At 28.8% G+C, this 18,132-nt stretch overlaps 1 protein-coding gene across 2 annotated transcripts in view; it reads right to left on the bottom strand.

The window, feature by feature from the left end:
• Positions 1-18,132, bottom strand: part of LOC100211417 (uncharacterized) — a 29,414-nt gene that overhangs the window by 5,622 nt on the left and 5,660 nt on the right. For both annotated transcript variants that reach the window (XM_065788237.1, XM_065788236.1), the window contains exons 2-3: positions 14,546-14,745; positions 2,970-3,033 (exon numbers count right to left, since the gene is read on the bottom strand). In XM_065788237.1, the coding sequence (XP_065644309.1) occupies positions 2,970-3,033; positions 14,546-14,734 (253 nt within the window). In that variant the 5' untranslated portion in view covers positions 14,735-14,745. The remainder of the gene's footprint in view (positions 1-2,969; positions 3,034-14,545; positions 14,746-18,132) is intronic.

Below are 18,132 nucleotides of genomic sequence, written 5' to 3'. Positions count from 1 at the left end.
GTATTGTCCCTATATAAATACATAATAAACTTAAAAAATAATATGTAATGCATGTGTATATACACATGTGTATTAGGGTGTCCCAAAAAACAACATTTTTGAAAATAATCTGCTCCCACCCCCTAAATGTGTTATATCTAATACAAAAGCACTAGGTTTAAAATTTTTTATGAATAAAAAAATTTTTAAGGGGTCCCTCAAGATCCTCGAATATTTAATGGTCCCTAATATTTTCAAAAAAAAAGTTTTTCAAAAATATGTCAACCTGATACTCATATGAAGCGAAATCATATAAAAATTTCAAAAATAATATTCATTTCAAAGAAAATTGTTATATTTGATTTTATTACATAAAAAATTATGTTTTTTAACAAAAAATGAAAAAAAAAGCATTTTTTATGTTTTTTTATGATAATTTTGATAAATAACTCAAAATTTTTTCAAAATGAATGTTATTTTTGAAATTTTTATATAATTTTGCTTCATTTGAGTACCAGGTTGACATATAATTGAAAAACTTTTTTTTTGAAAATATTAGGGACCATTAAATATTCGAGGATCTTGAGGGACCCCTTAAAATATTTTTTATTAAAAAATAATTTTAGACCAAGTGTTTTGTATTAGATAGAACACATTTAGAGGGTGGGAGCAGATTATTTTCAAAAATGTTGTTTTTTGGGACACCCTAATGCGTATATATACTCATTTGTTGGTTTGTTTGCATATATATTTATCTACCTTATAGACTTTACTTTTTACATCACTTTTTTTATTATTTGATTAAATTTATTTGTTCATCTGTTTACGCATGTTTAGCTTATTTGGATAAGGCATTTACTTCATACAGAATGGCCATGGTTTGAATCCAACCACTATCCAATTTTTTATAGTTTTTCTTTTAAATCCCGCTGCTTGTATATTTGCTTTGTAACCATTTATCTTTTCCTATTAGTATATAAAAAATCTTTCTGTTGTATGTTTTTGAATGATACACATTTCTTCACATTCTTATTGGTAAAATATACATAAACTATTATTATTAATAAATTTTTCCCTGAGTTTTGTGCTTTTATACTGGACATCCAACATCTTTTAATAAATTTTAGCTCTTACTCTAATATAATCTTTTCTCCTTTTTGTTTGAGGCTCCTACAGCTGTATGTGTTTCACTAATGTAACTGGTTACTGAGTCCAAATGATAAATGTAACAAGTATACATATTGCAAAAAAAAAAAAAAATTTAAAATACAAAACTTAATGACAACCACCCTTAAAAAAAAAAACTGTACATAAATTATTCAAACTATTATTTTTTTTCATTTTTTCTAATTAAATTTATTTTAATTTTCTATTTTGCTAGTTTTGCTTACATTGTTTTTGCCGCAAAGTATTGAAACGCCTAATATAATAAAATTTGCAAACGGCCGTGACCAAGTCGTCTAAATAAAAACTTTTTTATGGACAAACGAGATGGAAAACCACACACACCTCCTAGGAAGTATAAACACAAAATGAATAAAACCTTATTATTTTAACTTTATAAGATTTTAAAATTGATTATGTAGTGACTAAGCTGAGAGAAGTTTGAAGCACGTAGTAATTTTAATTTTAAATTTCATAATTTTGACATAAATCTTTTATAATTTTATGTTAAAAGTCGTTGAAGTAAGAATTTGGTAGAAATTGTTCTCAATAAGTATGGCAAAGCATACCATTTTTTCATGATTGTATTTTACCTATTTTATGAAACTTTTTTTCACTTTGGTTATGAAACTTTTACTTCTTTTATGAAACCTTCTTTGATCTTTTGATTATAAAATTTTCATTGACCTTTTTATAAGACTTTCCCTGACTTTTGAAATATGACACTTTTTTAGAATACTTGATCCAATAGAAAAGCTAAATGAGGGGTCGTCGATAAAGTACGTCACGCATTAGGGGGAGAGGGGTTGTGATTTTGTGACAACTCATGCAGAACTCGTTACTAAAGAGTTTCGATGTTGTGACAAAAGGGGGAGAGGTCTAAAAAGGTCAAAAACTGTGTGACATAATTTTCGAACCCCTAAGCAGTTGTCAACTATGTAACTAAATGTTTTGGAATTTAAAAAAAAAAGAAAATACTTGTGAAAATCAAAAAAAGTGCAGTATTTTCGGGTCAACTAAATTTCATTGTTTGAAAATACATGTCATTTTTATTTCTTATTAACTTTAAGTTAAGAAATAAAAAGTTAATTTCTTGTTATCAAAAATAATTTTAATTACTTAAAATAAATATAAGCTGCTCCTCTAAACAGCTTTTTACAAGAGCTTTTGGTTTTTTGCACAAGCTATCAGTTTATTCATTAAAAAAACTGTGCTTTTCATTAAAAAAAACAACAACTATGCTTTTAAAAAAGTTTATAATGCAATTATTGGTTTATTTTTAAAAATGACATTTTAGTTACATTAATAATCTTTTATAAAGAGCTTTGCAAACTTGACCATATTGTCATTAATGTTATAGTTATATTACACAGTATTTCACACCAAGGGTTTTAGGGTAAAATTTTCTTTACTGATTTTTTAACTTTGTGTTGTAATTATGTAATATTTAAATTGAGATTTATAATACTAAAATTCTGCTCTACTAAAAATAAAACCATTATTGCAGTATGAGATAACTTATTAAGTCAACAAGTTGTTAGCCATTTGTATAGTTAAAATATAGTCTCAAGCATTAAAAAAATTAGTGACAGTTATGCAAAAAAAAATTAATAATTTTGTAAGCAAAAAAAGTCCATCTGCAACTCAAAATTTTGTGTTTTTTGATCAAATTTTTTTTATGCGGAAAAGCTGTACTTTTTTGAGAGCTGTAAATTGCTTCCGTAAACAACTTTAGAGGAGTGTGGGCAAGTAGCAAGAGCAAAACTCTCACTTCCGGCCGAGGCCTGATAAAGTATGCTGAACAATTTAATATATACAAAAATTACCACTTAAAGATTTTGAAACAGATTTTCTTTGCTTATCTTTTCTTTTCCGTTTATCAATCCATTCCTTAAAAACAAAGAAAAAATTTTTAGCAACCCAAAACTTAAAAAAAAAAAATCATATTTAAAAACTCACACTATTATTTGAGTAGTGAAAATAAACAGTAAAATAAGTTAGACAAGAATATTAAACTAAATTAATTCAGGAAATATAGTGTACCTAACACTGTTTCCTAAAAGAAATACTTATTCTCTTTTAGAATCAACTTTCTTTTCATCTTGAAATAGATAAGCTTTAGACTTATCTGTTTCAAGATTTATTATAAAAATAATTGAATTATGATGATATTTTGTTCAAAAGATTAAACTAAATGAATTTGTATTTAATACAAAAACTTTGAAATAGTAAGACATTTATATAAGCATACAGAATTTATCAATAGCTGCTCCAGAAAAAATGATTTTCTCAGCAGATTCAGATATTTCACTGCTGACAGTGAAATATCTGAATCTGCTGAGAAAATCATTTATTTTATTGATTTTCTCTGCTGAGAAAATCAATAGAAATGATCTATCATATACTTCTAAGAATATGTTGTGTTTCAAAAAGTATTCTCATACTACACTTTATCCTCAAATGAAAACAGTAATAAGCCTTAAATGTTATCAAAAAAAAAAAAAAAAATTAAAAAGTCACACTAGCTCTCAAAAGAAGCCAATTTACATTATTGACCTATCAAATCCAAAAATCGAATGAACTTGTAACACAATTGAGAAAAATCCTAAAATAGTTTTGCAAAAGAGTTATATGGAATTTAACTCTTTTGCAAATTAAAGAGAATATGGGAATTGAAGCCTTTTTCCATATACTGACTATGGCTTCATTAACATACATCAAGCTGTTCTCTTTTTGCTGACAACCACTAGATTTCAACTTATATTATCTCAAATAATCTATCCTTAAATACAGGTTTTGTACCTAAAACTTAGAAAAGATCCACTATACAAATATATATATCCATACAGAAAGTGACATTACCCAAATTACCACAAGACATGAGACCTCTAAATATGTTAGCAGCGTATGAAAAGGTTCTTGAATTATGTGTACATATGTAGTTGTCTACTTATTTTGAAGAAAATATGCTATTTAATATAAATCACTTTGGCTTCTGAAAAAATCACTCTACTGAAACACCAGTTCAACTACTCATTTCAAAATGGAGGGCAGCAATTGATAGCGGTATGCTCATCATAACAGTTATGTTAGATTTAAAGAAAGCATTGTCATTGTCACAAGTAGTGAAGGTGTTTCTAAAGCAAATTCCAAAATCCGTTTTTAGTTGCTTTAGCTATCTGGCACGATTTATTGTTTCAAACCAATATGGTCAGCAATTGATGGAATCAAAAAAAAAATTTAACATTGCACAAAAATGCAACCAAATTTATAAAAAAAATAGAAAGAGAATAGATTTTTATCTGCTTAAATTTAAGCCAGAGAATTGGCTCAAGAATTAGAAATGAAACCAAATGAAATCAAATTACTAGCTGTCAGAATTCTCTCAATACTAATAACTATATAATTATATTATATTATTTATATTTATGCACATCTTTCTCGTCGTAGCGATTACAATTATACATTAGGTTGTACATATTAGGTTGTACATATTAGTTATAGCAAAAATCTGAAAAGCAAAAATTGTACATTTAGATCTGGTGAGCTTCTTAATACTTATTCTTAACCTTTTCAGATTTTTGCTATAACTAAGAACATTTGTAAATTATTTTGTATGTGAAGACTCAGAAATAGGTGTCTAGCTTTTGAGATAAAATTTATTTTAATTCCTTTATTTTAATACTTTCATTCATTAAGACCATTTTGTTATGTCTTCTTGAAGTTGTTTCTCATAGTGAAAACTTATTCAAATCTCAATTGCCTGCATTTATGATGTTTGAAATTATAGTTACTTGATCTGTTGAAAAAATATTGTATATCTTTTTGCAACAATGGATGTTAATTTAGTTATATCTTTAGGCAAAGAAACCATTATTAAAATCTTCATTTTTTTTCCTTTTTGAATTCTTTAAAATCTTTATCTAACTCATCTGAGTCTACAAATTCAGAATTAGAATATTTTTTAAAGCTTCATTTAAAAATGTTGTCAGATGATAGTTGACCTATCATTTTTGCTTAAAATTGATTTGTTTTTGCAATCATTTTTTTAATAAACTTTTCATAATTTTTGTCTATTTTTCTTTTTGATCCATTGACCACTTTCGCAGGCCTTTTTGGTCATCCAAAAACATAGTCTTCTTCTCTGGTTGAAAGTGATTTAGTCTTATCTTTCATTATCACACCATTAACATCTAAAGAAAAAATATCAAAAAGATTATTATTTTTTCCCAAAATTTTATGTTCAATTTTTCATATCCATTAGATACTTTATTTCTCTTTGCTTGTCATCTGCCTCTGCAATTTTCAGTATGTCAGTATGTTATTCTTATAAGATATAAGTATAAGTTAGAAAGTAAATTTAATTACTAACATTTTATCATATTTATACCAATATTATTTTTGTCAAAATTAAAAATTACAAGTATTATTTATACCTTATTTGCTTATGACACAATATGGGAATTGAAGCCTTTTTCCATATACTGATTAAGTAATAGATAATACATAACACATGGTCAGGTCAGGTTATCCTGCTACTGGTAACATGTATCCAGTACAATCTGCTTCAATCTGCTTTTTAGGCAAAGGCTAGGAGATGCCAACTCCGACTTAAAACACCTCCTGCCTTGGAGCTCTTGGTTGAGTAAAGGCTAGAGATGGTGTCTCAATAAAATTACTCATCTTGGGCAGATGTTAAATGCATTCGGCTACTCTCTTGTAGAAGGCCTCCTAGGCAAAGACTTAAGGGGTAAACAGATTCTATCTGTTGATCAGCTTCGCACCCCTTTTTCATCTATTAGGCTGGCGCAGATGTATTTTTAATACATTGTTTCAAGTATGTTGAATGCTGGATCTTCTTGACTTAATGCATGGGCTTTGGTTGTGTCTCTGTTTTTGTGACTAGGCAACTCATTCTATTATCTCCTAATGAGGGTACAGCTCTAAAACTCAGTTTTATGGTTCTGAGGCCGGCTGGTAGTCAGGTTTCCCGAACTCTGTGGTAGCTCTCAGAGAGGCTGATTCCATCAACAGCTGAAAAATATCTAAGTATTAACAGTGCCATGTTGCGCATGGATGGTGTCCCTGTTTGTACTTTTGGTGTGCATTGCGGAGGCCACATTTGGAGCCCTTTTTTACGGCTTAGTGTTTATTAGTAGTAATGAGGCAATTGCATGGGCTATTAAACGTTGTTCTGAGTACTATCTATGCTTTGAGTCAAGTTCTTCAATCTAATTTTAAAATGAATTAAAGTACCAAAAACTATAAAACACAAAAAACCATCATCATCACCAAGTTCCCTAAACCTATCATTCACTAATATTCGTGGTCTTCGAAGCAACTTTTATTCTTTTGAGTCTTATCTCTTGCAAAGTTCACCAGACCTACCTGCTCTTTGTGAGACTAATTTGAGTTCAGCTGTCTCATCTTGCGATCTTAGTGTTGATAGTTATCTTCCTTTAATTCGTAAAGACTCCAATAGTCACATGCTTGGCCTGGGCATTTACATTCGTAAGAATTCACCCATTTGTTGTGAAACTAGATTTGAATCCACAGACTATTCTTTCATGTGCTTTCGTTTAGCACCATTTCACTCTATTGCCTTTCTATTTGTACTATATCGCTCTCCATCATCTCAAGACTGCACTCTTTTTGATGTTATTTCTGATCATATTGACCAAGCCCTCTCTCTTTATCCATCAGCTAATATAGTTGTTGTCGGTGACTTTAATGCTCACCACTCTGAATGGCTTGGCTCTAGTGTCAGTGACTCTGCAGGTATTAAAGCTCACAACTTTTGCCTTTCACAATACCTAAGTGAAATAGTCAACTTTCCAACTCGCTTTCCTGATAACCTGAATCATTTACCTTCTCTACTTGACTTATGTCTTATGTTTGATCTCTCTAAAACTAATATCTCATTCTTCTTCATCACCTGAATCCCCCTATTATTGTACCTCTTACAACTACAGTAAAGCTGACTGGGATTCTTTCCGTGATTTTCTTCGTGATGGCTCATGGGTAGAAATCTTTTGTCTTCCTGTCGACAAATGCGCATCTTACATAACTTCGTGGATTCAGGCTGGCATGGAATCTTTTGTTCCCTCTCGACGATTCCAGGTCAAGCCTCACTCTCCTCCATGCTTTTCCTCACACTGTGCTGCTGCAATTGCTAATCGAAACCGTTACTTCCATTTTTATCAGCAAAACAATTCTCCAGAAAACAGACGCCTGTTTATTACTACTAGAAACCATTGTAAAAAGGTTTTGTCTAACGCTAAAGCCCGCTATTCTCAGGTCATGAAATATCACATCTCATCTCAAAAATTAGGCTCTCGTGACTTCTGGAGAATCTTAATAGTATCAATAATAAGAGCAAATCTTTAATTCCACCTCTCTTGTATGGTTTAGACTTTGCCACCTCACCTAAAGACAAAGCTGAATTGTTTGCTAAAAACTTTTCATCAATATAATCTCTTGATTCCACTAGTTTCGTTCTACCTGATATTGCCAACAAACAGGTTGATTCATTGCTTGACATTCCTATCACTCCAGCTTCTGTATCTAAAGTGATTTCCTGCTTAGACTCTTCTACAGCTTGTGGCCCGGAAAACATACCTGTTATTGTCTTGCAGAAGTGTTCTCCGGAGCTGTCGTCTATACTCTCAAAACTATTGAACAAGTGCTTATCAGAGTCTTGTTTTCCAGCCTGCTGGAAAGCGGCATCCGTTATCCCTATCTTCAAAAATTCTGGAGAGCGATCTGATTCGTCTAGCTACCGTCACATTAGTCTTCTTCCTATCATAAGCAAGGTTTTTGAATCTTTAATTAACAAACACTTAATTTCTTATCTTGAATCTAATAACTTACTTTCTGACCATCAATATGGATTTCGATATTGTTAACTGATAAGTTTTATCATGCATTATATAAAGGTGGAGAGGTTAAGGCCATCGCTCTTGACATTTCATAAGCTTTTGATAAAGTTTGGCATGCTGGTCTTCTCCATAAGCTCTCTTCTTATGGTGTATCTGGCAACATCTTTAAGATCATTGAATCCTTCCTTTCCAATCGTAGCATAAAAGTTGTCCTTGATGGACAGCACTCTTCTTCTTATTCTGTAACTTCAGGGGTTCCTCAAGGTTCTATCCATGGCCCTATACTCTTTCTAATTTACATCAACGATCTTCCAGATATTCTCACATCTAAGGTGGCATTGTTTGCTGATGATACTACCATTTATTCTTGTCGTGATAAGAAACCAACATCCTCTGATTGCTTGGAGGGGGCATTTGAGCTTGAAAAGGATCTCACTTCTGCTACAGCATGGGGCTCACAGTGCAGGGTTGCCACCGTTATTTAAGAACAAAATTCCCTGATTTTCCCTGATTTTTTCGCTAAAATTTTGCTTTTTTCTCCCTGATTTTCCCTGATTTTTCACAAAAATTTTGCTTTTTTTCTCCCTGAATTTTTCTGATTCTTACCCTTAAATTTTGCTTATTTCCCCCTGATATTTCCAGCATTCAATCACCTAAACTTAACATTAAAATTTCTCCATTAACCACAGAGCATTTTTACCTCTAAAAAACAGATATTATAATCCCCCAATGAGTAATAAACCAATCTATTTGTTTCAAAATTAAAATTTAATCAATTAAAATTTGTTTCAAAATTAAAATTTAATCAACACATAAAATTATTCTTCAAAAAAAATATAAAAACTACAGCAGAATCCCGTTAACTTAAACTCTGAAGGGATATATATATATATATATATATATATATATATATATATATATCAGGCCTTGTTAAGAAGCGTTACGAAGCTCGCATTTTGCTTGCGAAAAGGCGATTTGCCTACGCGCTCAGCAGTTTTGCGCTACGCAAAAACTTATATCTTTTAGAATATTTAAATTATCTTTTGATTATCGTTAACGCGACGTTTATTCAGAAGAAATAAAGTCGTAAGTAAAAGCATTTAACCGCAATTGCAAACTAATAGATTTTTTTGTTAAAGAAACAGTTTGTTTCATTTTTTTTTTTTGTTATTAAAAATTAGTTAAAAAAAATAAAGTGTTTAAGTTTTATCTTAAGGAATTAAATATATAAATTCCTTTTAAATATAAAAATTATTTTTAGTCATAATAGTTTAAAAAATACCTGATTTATTTTGATGTAAAAATTTTATTAATAACATATTTTGTTTATTGTTAATTCAATAACGTAAAGTTTTAATGACGTTCATTTAATTTATGAAAATAAATTATGATCACGAATATGTTATCGGTAACTGATAAATAACAAAAAAAACTCTATTGTTTAAAATCATTATTAAAAAGAGTTCACAAATTAAATAAGAAAAAATTTATTAACAATTGATAAAATAACCAAAAACCAAATGTAAAATCATAAGAAAATAAACAAATATTTTACGTTTCATGAAAAAAATATTTTTTTCAAAATAAAATTTAGTTTATATTTGAAAAAAATAATAAAAATGTTTTTTTTAATAAGAACTTTGATTTTATTTGTAACTTTTGTTATAGTGAGAAAAAAAAACTGTTTGTATGATTTTTAACGCGTTAATAAAATAACTTACAACGCGTTAATACAATAACTAATTACAATGCGGTACTTGTAAAGATGCTAGTGACGCAATATAACTTCTAACGATGCAAAATATATTTGCTGAGTTTAAGTTACTTAAAAATGCGTTACGCGTTTTCGCTACGCAGCGAAATCTCGTAACAAGGCCTGATATTTATATATACCCATTTGTCCAATATAGGAAAATGCTCCAATTGTTTTAGAGGAATAACTAGGAGAATGTCCGAATTTGGCTGAGCTCTCCGAGTTTTTGAAAATGTTTGACTTATCAAGATTTTGTGACCTATCTTATGGCCCTCCCACCAAGGGCTTAATCAGGGTATATTTAAAACGGATATGTTCAATGGGCATTGAAAATCTGTCAGACTTAGGGTACAAGATAACAAGATTCAAAAAAAAAATAACAATTAAGATTGGAAATGTTTTTAATAACGAGCAATGTATTAAAAATTCAAGAGTAAATAAACACAAGTTATAATAATTAATTAAAAAAGACTAACAAAAACTAAATGAGTAAACTAAAAAAGTAATATTGTTAAATACTGAAATGTTTGAAATAAAGATCAAACAATTTTATGTTAGAAAAATATAATTATTTGTTATTGACATCTTTTTTTTTCTTATGCAATATAACTAAAGCCTCTTCAAGCATCTTTATTTCTTTTTCATGTTCCTCACTTTTTCGCTTACAATCATTACCTTTTGTAAGAAGAAGCTTCATTTGAGACATATCCTGCTGTTTGCCAGCTTCCTTGGTAAATGTAATAAATTCCTCATTGTATGTTTTACATACTTCGTTCAATACTTTTTGCTTTTCCTCAAGTCCCAATATTTCCTGATCTAAAAGCATTATCACGCTATTTTCTTTTTCTTTTGCTTGAAATTTTTTATTTTCCTCCAAATAGTTTTTATATTGTAATGAGGCACTACGAACAGCCTTTATCATTTCATTGTTTATTTCTATTTCGTGAGCCCTTAATTTTTTTGAAACCATAAAATCCTTGATAGTGCGACGAGATATAAGTGACTTTTCTTTCATGTTTTCGCTGAGCATATTACTGTTAATACTGAAACCTCTCTGAATTGATGCTTGACCATGACATAACGTAAAAACAAATATTAAAACTTTTGATAAAACTTTGTAATCTACACCAACTTTAATGGTTTCAAAATAAAACTTGTCTAAACGATTTCCAGGGTGAAAATTTTTAAATGCGGGTAAAAGAGTAGCTGAACTTTCCTCTAACAACTTTGAAAATTGTATAAAAGCCTGATCACATTCATTTGAAGTAATATGTGAGCAAGAAAGAATTAGATGTAGTACGGATTTCATCTGATGAAGAAGATCAGCTTTTTGTTTAAAAAGAATTGACACTGGACTGATGCAACCAGTTGCTTCCAAAAAAGAAAATCGATTCAAACTTCTTTCAAATATTTTTTCCAGGATTCCAATGATAATGAGACAGCAATCTTTCATGAATCTGTTGATGACATCCTGAGATAACGTATCCTTACTCCTCAATTTGATAATGTCATGCTCTGCAGCAAATCCAATTGTCATTAATTTTAATGGCAGAAAGTTTTCCTTTTTAGTGAAATCAAATTTTTGAAGTTGTCTGCCATTGACGATGCTGCTAAGGATATCTTGTTTTATAATCAAACCCATTAAACTTTTAACAGTTGAGAACAAATCTTCAAAAAGAAAGGGAATCATTGGGGCATCGGTTTGATATCTCAGTAAGATTTTTTGCAGCAAACTTGTAATGTAACAAAAAAACTTCAATTTAGTCACAGTTAACTCATCTTTTGTTCCCCCTATCACTGTGTCATAGCTCTTGCATTTTGGCTGCTTACTTTTAGGAAGAGTCTCCCAATACTTGATTACTTTTTTAACATTCTCCCAAATTAAACAAAGTCTATCTGCAACTTTTTGGTCTTCAACCCAGCGTGTTGAGCAAAATGCATAAGGAAAACTCTTACATTCAGTAACAGTTACATAATCAGCTTTTCTAGCTGGAGAATCATGAAAAAGTTTGTATGATGCTTGCATTTACTTTCCTATATTCCATTCAACAGATTGAAAACCTGATTTGAAAGCCCCATGTATTACATGAAGGTTACAAGTCCCAACGTTAAGAAGTTTAGGTAGCTCTTGTTGATCACGCTGCTTTTCAAGAAGATTAAGAAGGGACAAGTTCACATTTGGACCATCCATACTTAGTTGAGTTAGATTTATGCTATTAATCGTTGACAAAGACGTAGTAATACTTTCAAGTAAATTTTTTGCTGTGGGATGACCTAAAAATTTAGAGTCAAAGTATCTGGATTCAACATGATTTAGATTGCTGTTCCGAAACCGAATATTTAGATCTAATTGACAATTTTGGAAAGAATCATTCAGGCTTTCATCAAATGAAACAGTATAATAAGGAGACCAAAATTAATTATATAACCAAGTTTTGTTCTACCCATTTCATAAGATTTAGCAGTATTGCTGTCAGGGAACATTTTCTGATAAAGTAGGCCATTTTCATTACACGAATTCAATGAGAAATTATTTTGCACTGCATTTAAAACAGAATAGATTTCTGCACAACTTTTATCACATTGATCTACTGTGAGAATTGCTTGCTTTTTAGATGTAGACTGTGCAGGCATGAAGAAGCAAGATACTGGTTTTGATTTCTGTGCATGTTTTTTGCCATCCATGTGACTTATCACAGCTCTTCTGCCCATATTTGACAAATTAAATTCAACTTGGCATATTTTGCACTTGGCTGACTTTTTATCTCTGCCTATTACCAGCCATTTTTCAAACAAAGGATCAGTTAACCATTCTTCTTTGAAATACGTTGCCATTTTAAATTTTAAAAATTTGTACTATTCTAAAAAAAGAGCAAATGTAAACACAATGTGATTAATTTTCTTTAAAAATGTTAAACATTAACCCTGGTACACTGGAAAAGGAAAATTTTTATTAGAAAAACATTTCAAAACATTAAAGAAAAATTAAAAAGTTCCCTGATTTTCCCTGATTTTTTCCTAAATCAACTATTTCCCCCTGATTTTCCCTGACTGTATCTAAATTTCCCTGAATTTCCCTGATTTCCCTGATTTGGTGGCAACCCTGACAGTGGCTGGTGAACTTCAATACAGATAAAACTCAATTTTTCTCAGCCAATCGTTATCGCAATAATTTAGATCTTATCGCAATTTAATCGTTATCGCAATAACTTAGATCAGTTGCAAAATTAGCATCTGCTAAGGTTGCATCTCTTTCTTACTTCGGATTCTATTCTCTATCTCTATAAATCTCAAATCCGGCCTTGTATGGAATACTGTTGCCATATCTGGGGCGGATCTTCTAACAATGCACTTTCTCTTTTAGACAAAGTGCAAAAATGCATTGTAAACATAGTTGGACCTGCTCTTGCAGCCAACCTCCAACCATTATCACATCGTCGCAATGTTGCTTCTCTTTCTCTTTTCTACAAATACTATAATGGGCACTGCTCTAAAGACCTAGCATCACTTGTGCCATCTACTAAAATTCATTCTCGTGTTACTCGTCTTTCAATTAAGTCTCATCCTTTTTCTGTGACTGTTCCTAAGTGCTCCAAAAATGCTTATTCATCTAGTTTTTTTCCTCGAACATCAGCTCTTTGGAATTCGCTTCCTTCATCTTGTTTTCCTGATTCATATAATTTGCAATTCTTTAAGTGGTCCATCAATCGTTATCTTGCTCTACAATCTTCATCTTTTCTCTTTCAGTAACTTCCAACTTTAATTAGTGGCCTTGTTGGAAGCGAAGATGTTTAAAAAAAAATTGAACCATAATGAAGGTCTCTAAAAAGTTACTTCCCCCTTTATTTGTGCCCCTATCTACTATAAACCCCAGATCAAAAAGAGGACAACCAACCATACCTTTCATTTTATTAAGAAATTACTTATAATTAGTTGTACACTTAACATAAATTAGAGGGGCACTGGTTTCTAGTAACACATTCAATCGTTGATGATTGAAAAATAGGGTTAATCTTAGATCAAAACAAAGTGTTAGAAAAATTGAAAAGCATCTCAAAATGGCTGAAAAGTGGACTTTTTAGGCGAGTGGACATTTTGCTTTTAGATATATTTAAGTTCTAAACTGCAACAAGCTGCCTATATTTTGCCCATTTATTGCAGACAGTAGTAGCTAATCAGAAAACTTATCTGTAAAAACTTGTGGATGAATAGAATAATGCTACAGTTAGTTTCAATTTGGCATATTTTAGCAATTTTAGGATTTTTTCCAAAGTTTAGGAGGCCATAATTTTTTTCTAAATTAACACAAGTTAATAAAAACCACTTTTTTAAAGAGAGAACTATCCAGAAAATAGTTCTAGAAAAAATGAGACACTTGTTGAAAGTGAGAAAAAAGTTATACAGCTCTAAAGTAGTCTGTTTTGACTATTTGTAAATCGAAGGGGGCCACTGTGTCTAAGGCTATAATTTCTGAACCGTTGTACTTGGAAGTCTGAAATTTCAAATTTAACCTATCTACATAATGTACATAATAATATGTAGAAGTCAGGAAAATCAGAGATGGTGCCCCACAGGCGATTGGTTTAAACATAATGGTTTGAACCATATATATATATCATAATATATATATCATAATATATATATATATATATATATATATATATATATATATATATATATATATATATATATATATATATATATATATATATATATATATATATCATAATATGTACATACTTAGATAATACTTGGTTAATAAAACACTTACTTTTATAAGATTTGGATTCAGATTTTGCTCTGCAATTGAAGCAATCTTTCTTATGTTTTCAGGTGAAGAATAATTGTTTAATCCATTTAAAAAATGTGGCTCCAGAATATCATCTAAATTCGAACAAGTACAATATCTTTTTTGCAGCAATATATGAGCAGTTAATTGAATTCTTTTAATTTTTTGCATTTTTAACACCTCTATAAATGAATCAGTAAAATAAGTTTTAAAAGGTGTTAAGTAAATTTTTATCCAAATAAATTATGTACATATGTATGCATATATATCTATATCTATATATACTATATATATCTATATATATATATATATATATATATATATATATATATATATATATATATATATATATATATATATATATATATATATATATATATATATATATGTATGTATATATATATATATATATATATATATATATGTATACATATATATATATATATATATATATATATATATATATATATATATATATATATATATATATATGTATGTATATATATATATATATATATATATGTATATATATATATATATATATATATATATATATATATATATATATATATATATAGATATAGATATAGATATAGATATAGATATATAGATATATAGATATATAGATATATATATATAGATATATATAGATATATATATAAAAATATATGTATATACATATACATATAATATATAAACATTTTTATATATATATATATAATATATATATATATATATATATATATGTATATATATGTATATATATATAAATAAATAAATATATATATATATATATATATATATATATATATAAATATAAATGATAATAATAATAATAGTAATAATATATATAATATGATAATAATCCCCTCAATTTGAGGGGAAAATTTTAACAAATTTTAGGTCAAACTTTTGAACGCTAAAAGATTATTAAATGAAATTTAGAACTTATAGAAAAATACAAATTTAAAACAATCATCGCAAGTTTTTGCAAAGCATCTTTATTTAACATAAGTATAAATATATAAATGTTTGGAGTTAACTCTAATCTAATCTTAAACATAAAAAAATGTTGGATCTGCTTTATAAATTATATAATATCTAAATATATATATATATATATATATATATATATATATATATATATATATATATATATATATATATATATATATATATAAATATATATATATATATATAAATTATACAAAGCAATATGGATATGTTAGTGGAATAGAAACAGAAATGCAACATGGATTTCAATATCGATAAATGTAATATAATGCATTTTGATAAATTCGAAAAGTTAATACCAGAAATTAGACACCTATCGTACGAAAAAAGATTAATCAAACTGAATCTAACAACATTGACCAAAAGAAAACATGGTGATTTAAAAGGTTTTCCATGAGAAAGTGGGACAGGCATCTCAGATTTTCTTCATACTTTGTAAAAATGATCACTTATATAACATAGACTACCTTGCAAAATTTCACTGTTGATATCAAATGGGTTTTGGAGATATTGTTACTTTAAAATCAGCTATTTTTTGCAGTTTTTTTTGTTTGATGGCCATTTTGATTTTACTATATATTTTTTATACAAGTTACTGTTCAACTAAACATGTGATTGAGCTGAAAATTAGCAGCGGTTTTGTTCGTCAAGGTTCGTGTTTCGGAGTTATAGAGTTGGGAGAGGGTTTTAACCACAAGTAGCCTCCTCATCTGTAGCGGCCTTCTTGGCCTTGGGGAGGTGAAATACAACAACAACAAAAAAAAAACTGCAAATCTATTGCAAAATGAAGGACCATTTGAAGAGAATGATAAAGTTGATCAAAATGAAATAATTGAATACAAACAGTTGAGTACAACAGATAGAGCAGAGCTTCTAAGTTACACATTTACAATAGGTGAATTCATTTAAAGTTTTAGCTTGATAGCATAACATCTCAGTCTGCTAAATTCTGCTAAACAGTCAGTCTTGATAGCATAACATCTCAGTATACTGCTAAAGCACAAGGTAAATATTTAAATACATTAAAGTCATCAATACCCATAAATGAAATTATTATTTTGGTTGATTTTGCAGAAAATTTTAAATTTGTCATACAAGGCGAAATTTAGAGTTACCACTGGAAACAACAGCAATGCACACTACATCCTGTAGTTATTTATAACAAAAATGATGAGGGTGCTACTAAAAGTCAATCAACGCCTTTATTTTTATATATATGAACCATCGTCTTTATTTTTATATATGATGACTTAACATGATGTTAGATTTATTTATTGTATAGTAAAAAAAAACTTCCAATTTGTACAAGAAATGTTTCCAAATACCACAAAAATCCAATATTTCTCTGATGGTTGTGCTGGCCAGTACAAAAATTGCAAACATTTTTTAAATTTATGCCATCATGTTGAAGATTTTGGGATGCAATCTGAATGAAATTTATTCACAACATCAAAGGAAAGTTAATCTAACATTCAACCTTACTGGCTCAATATAATAACTTCAAGAAATCATTGCAGGAAAACATTATATCTGTAAATATAATATGTTTAACTGGGTTGGTTCTGTATTTAAAGTCGATGAAAGAAATGAAGACGCCCTTATAAATTCATGCATCCTCATTTACCTAACATTTCATTACACTAGCTATGTAGAGATGATTGCTGTTGGGTTCCTAATTTTAATTATTATAAAAAAAAACCATTACCTTCAAGAAAAGGGTGCATATACCAGATAGACACAGATGATTTGCCCAAAATCCAATCTTTAAATTAACTCAATCATATTATACCAGTATTCTTTTATAAGCAATTTATGAATTAATCAGATACAAGATCTGGTTTTTTATTGACCAGTTTTTTATTTAAAACTTGTATTTGTTTGATTATTAAGACTCAGTATATTACATTTATTATTAATTTTTCATTTTAACTATTGATAATGGGGTTTTTTTTTATAATGGAAGTTTTCAAAATAAGTAATTTCATAATAAGTAACATCTAAATGTATTTTTTTATTATAATTAGTAAATATAATTTCATTATAATTTGTTTTATTATTTATAAAAATCCTCAAAAAAGCCACCTCTCAATTTTGCACCAAAACACTCTTTAATATATTCATTTTAATAAAAACAAAAAAAATTAATGCTACCATGGTTACCAGGCCTCCTTTCCACCTTTGTTAAAATTTCAAAAATAGATTTAGATAAAGTACAATCCCCATATTGATAAACCTCTAATTGCTCTCATTAAAAACAAATATCATATTCTGATTCCTCGTCTTAAAAACTATACTGGTACTAATTTTCAGTCTAATCACATGTATAGTTTAACTGTAACTCATAAAACAAAAACTATAGTAAAATCAAAATGGCCCCCAAACAAAAAAACTGCTAAAAATAGCTATTTTTATAGTAACAATATATCGAAAACCTATTTGATACCAATGCTAAAATTTTGCAAGGTAGTCTATGTTATGTAGGTGACCATTTTTAAAATCTGAAGAAAATCTGAGATGATGGGTTACAAACCTTAAAAATTTGTCCCCCTTTTTCA

The sequence above is a fragment of the Hydra vulgaris genome, chromosome 01, assembly GCF_038396675.1.
Source record: "Hydra vulgaris chromosome 01, alternate assembly HydraT2T_AEP".
NCBI lineage: Eukaryota > Metazoa > Cnidaria > Hydrozoa > Anthoathecata > Hydridae > Hydra > Hydra vulgaris.
Note: the sequence above shows the minus strand (reverse complement) of the source record. Positions and strands in the feature narration are given on the sequence as shown.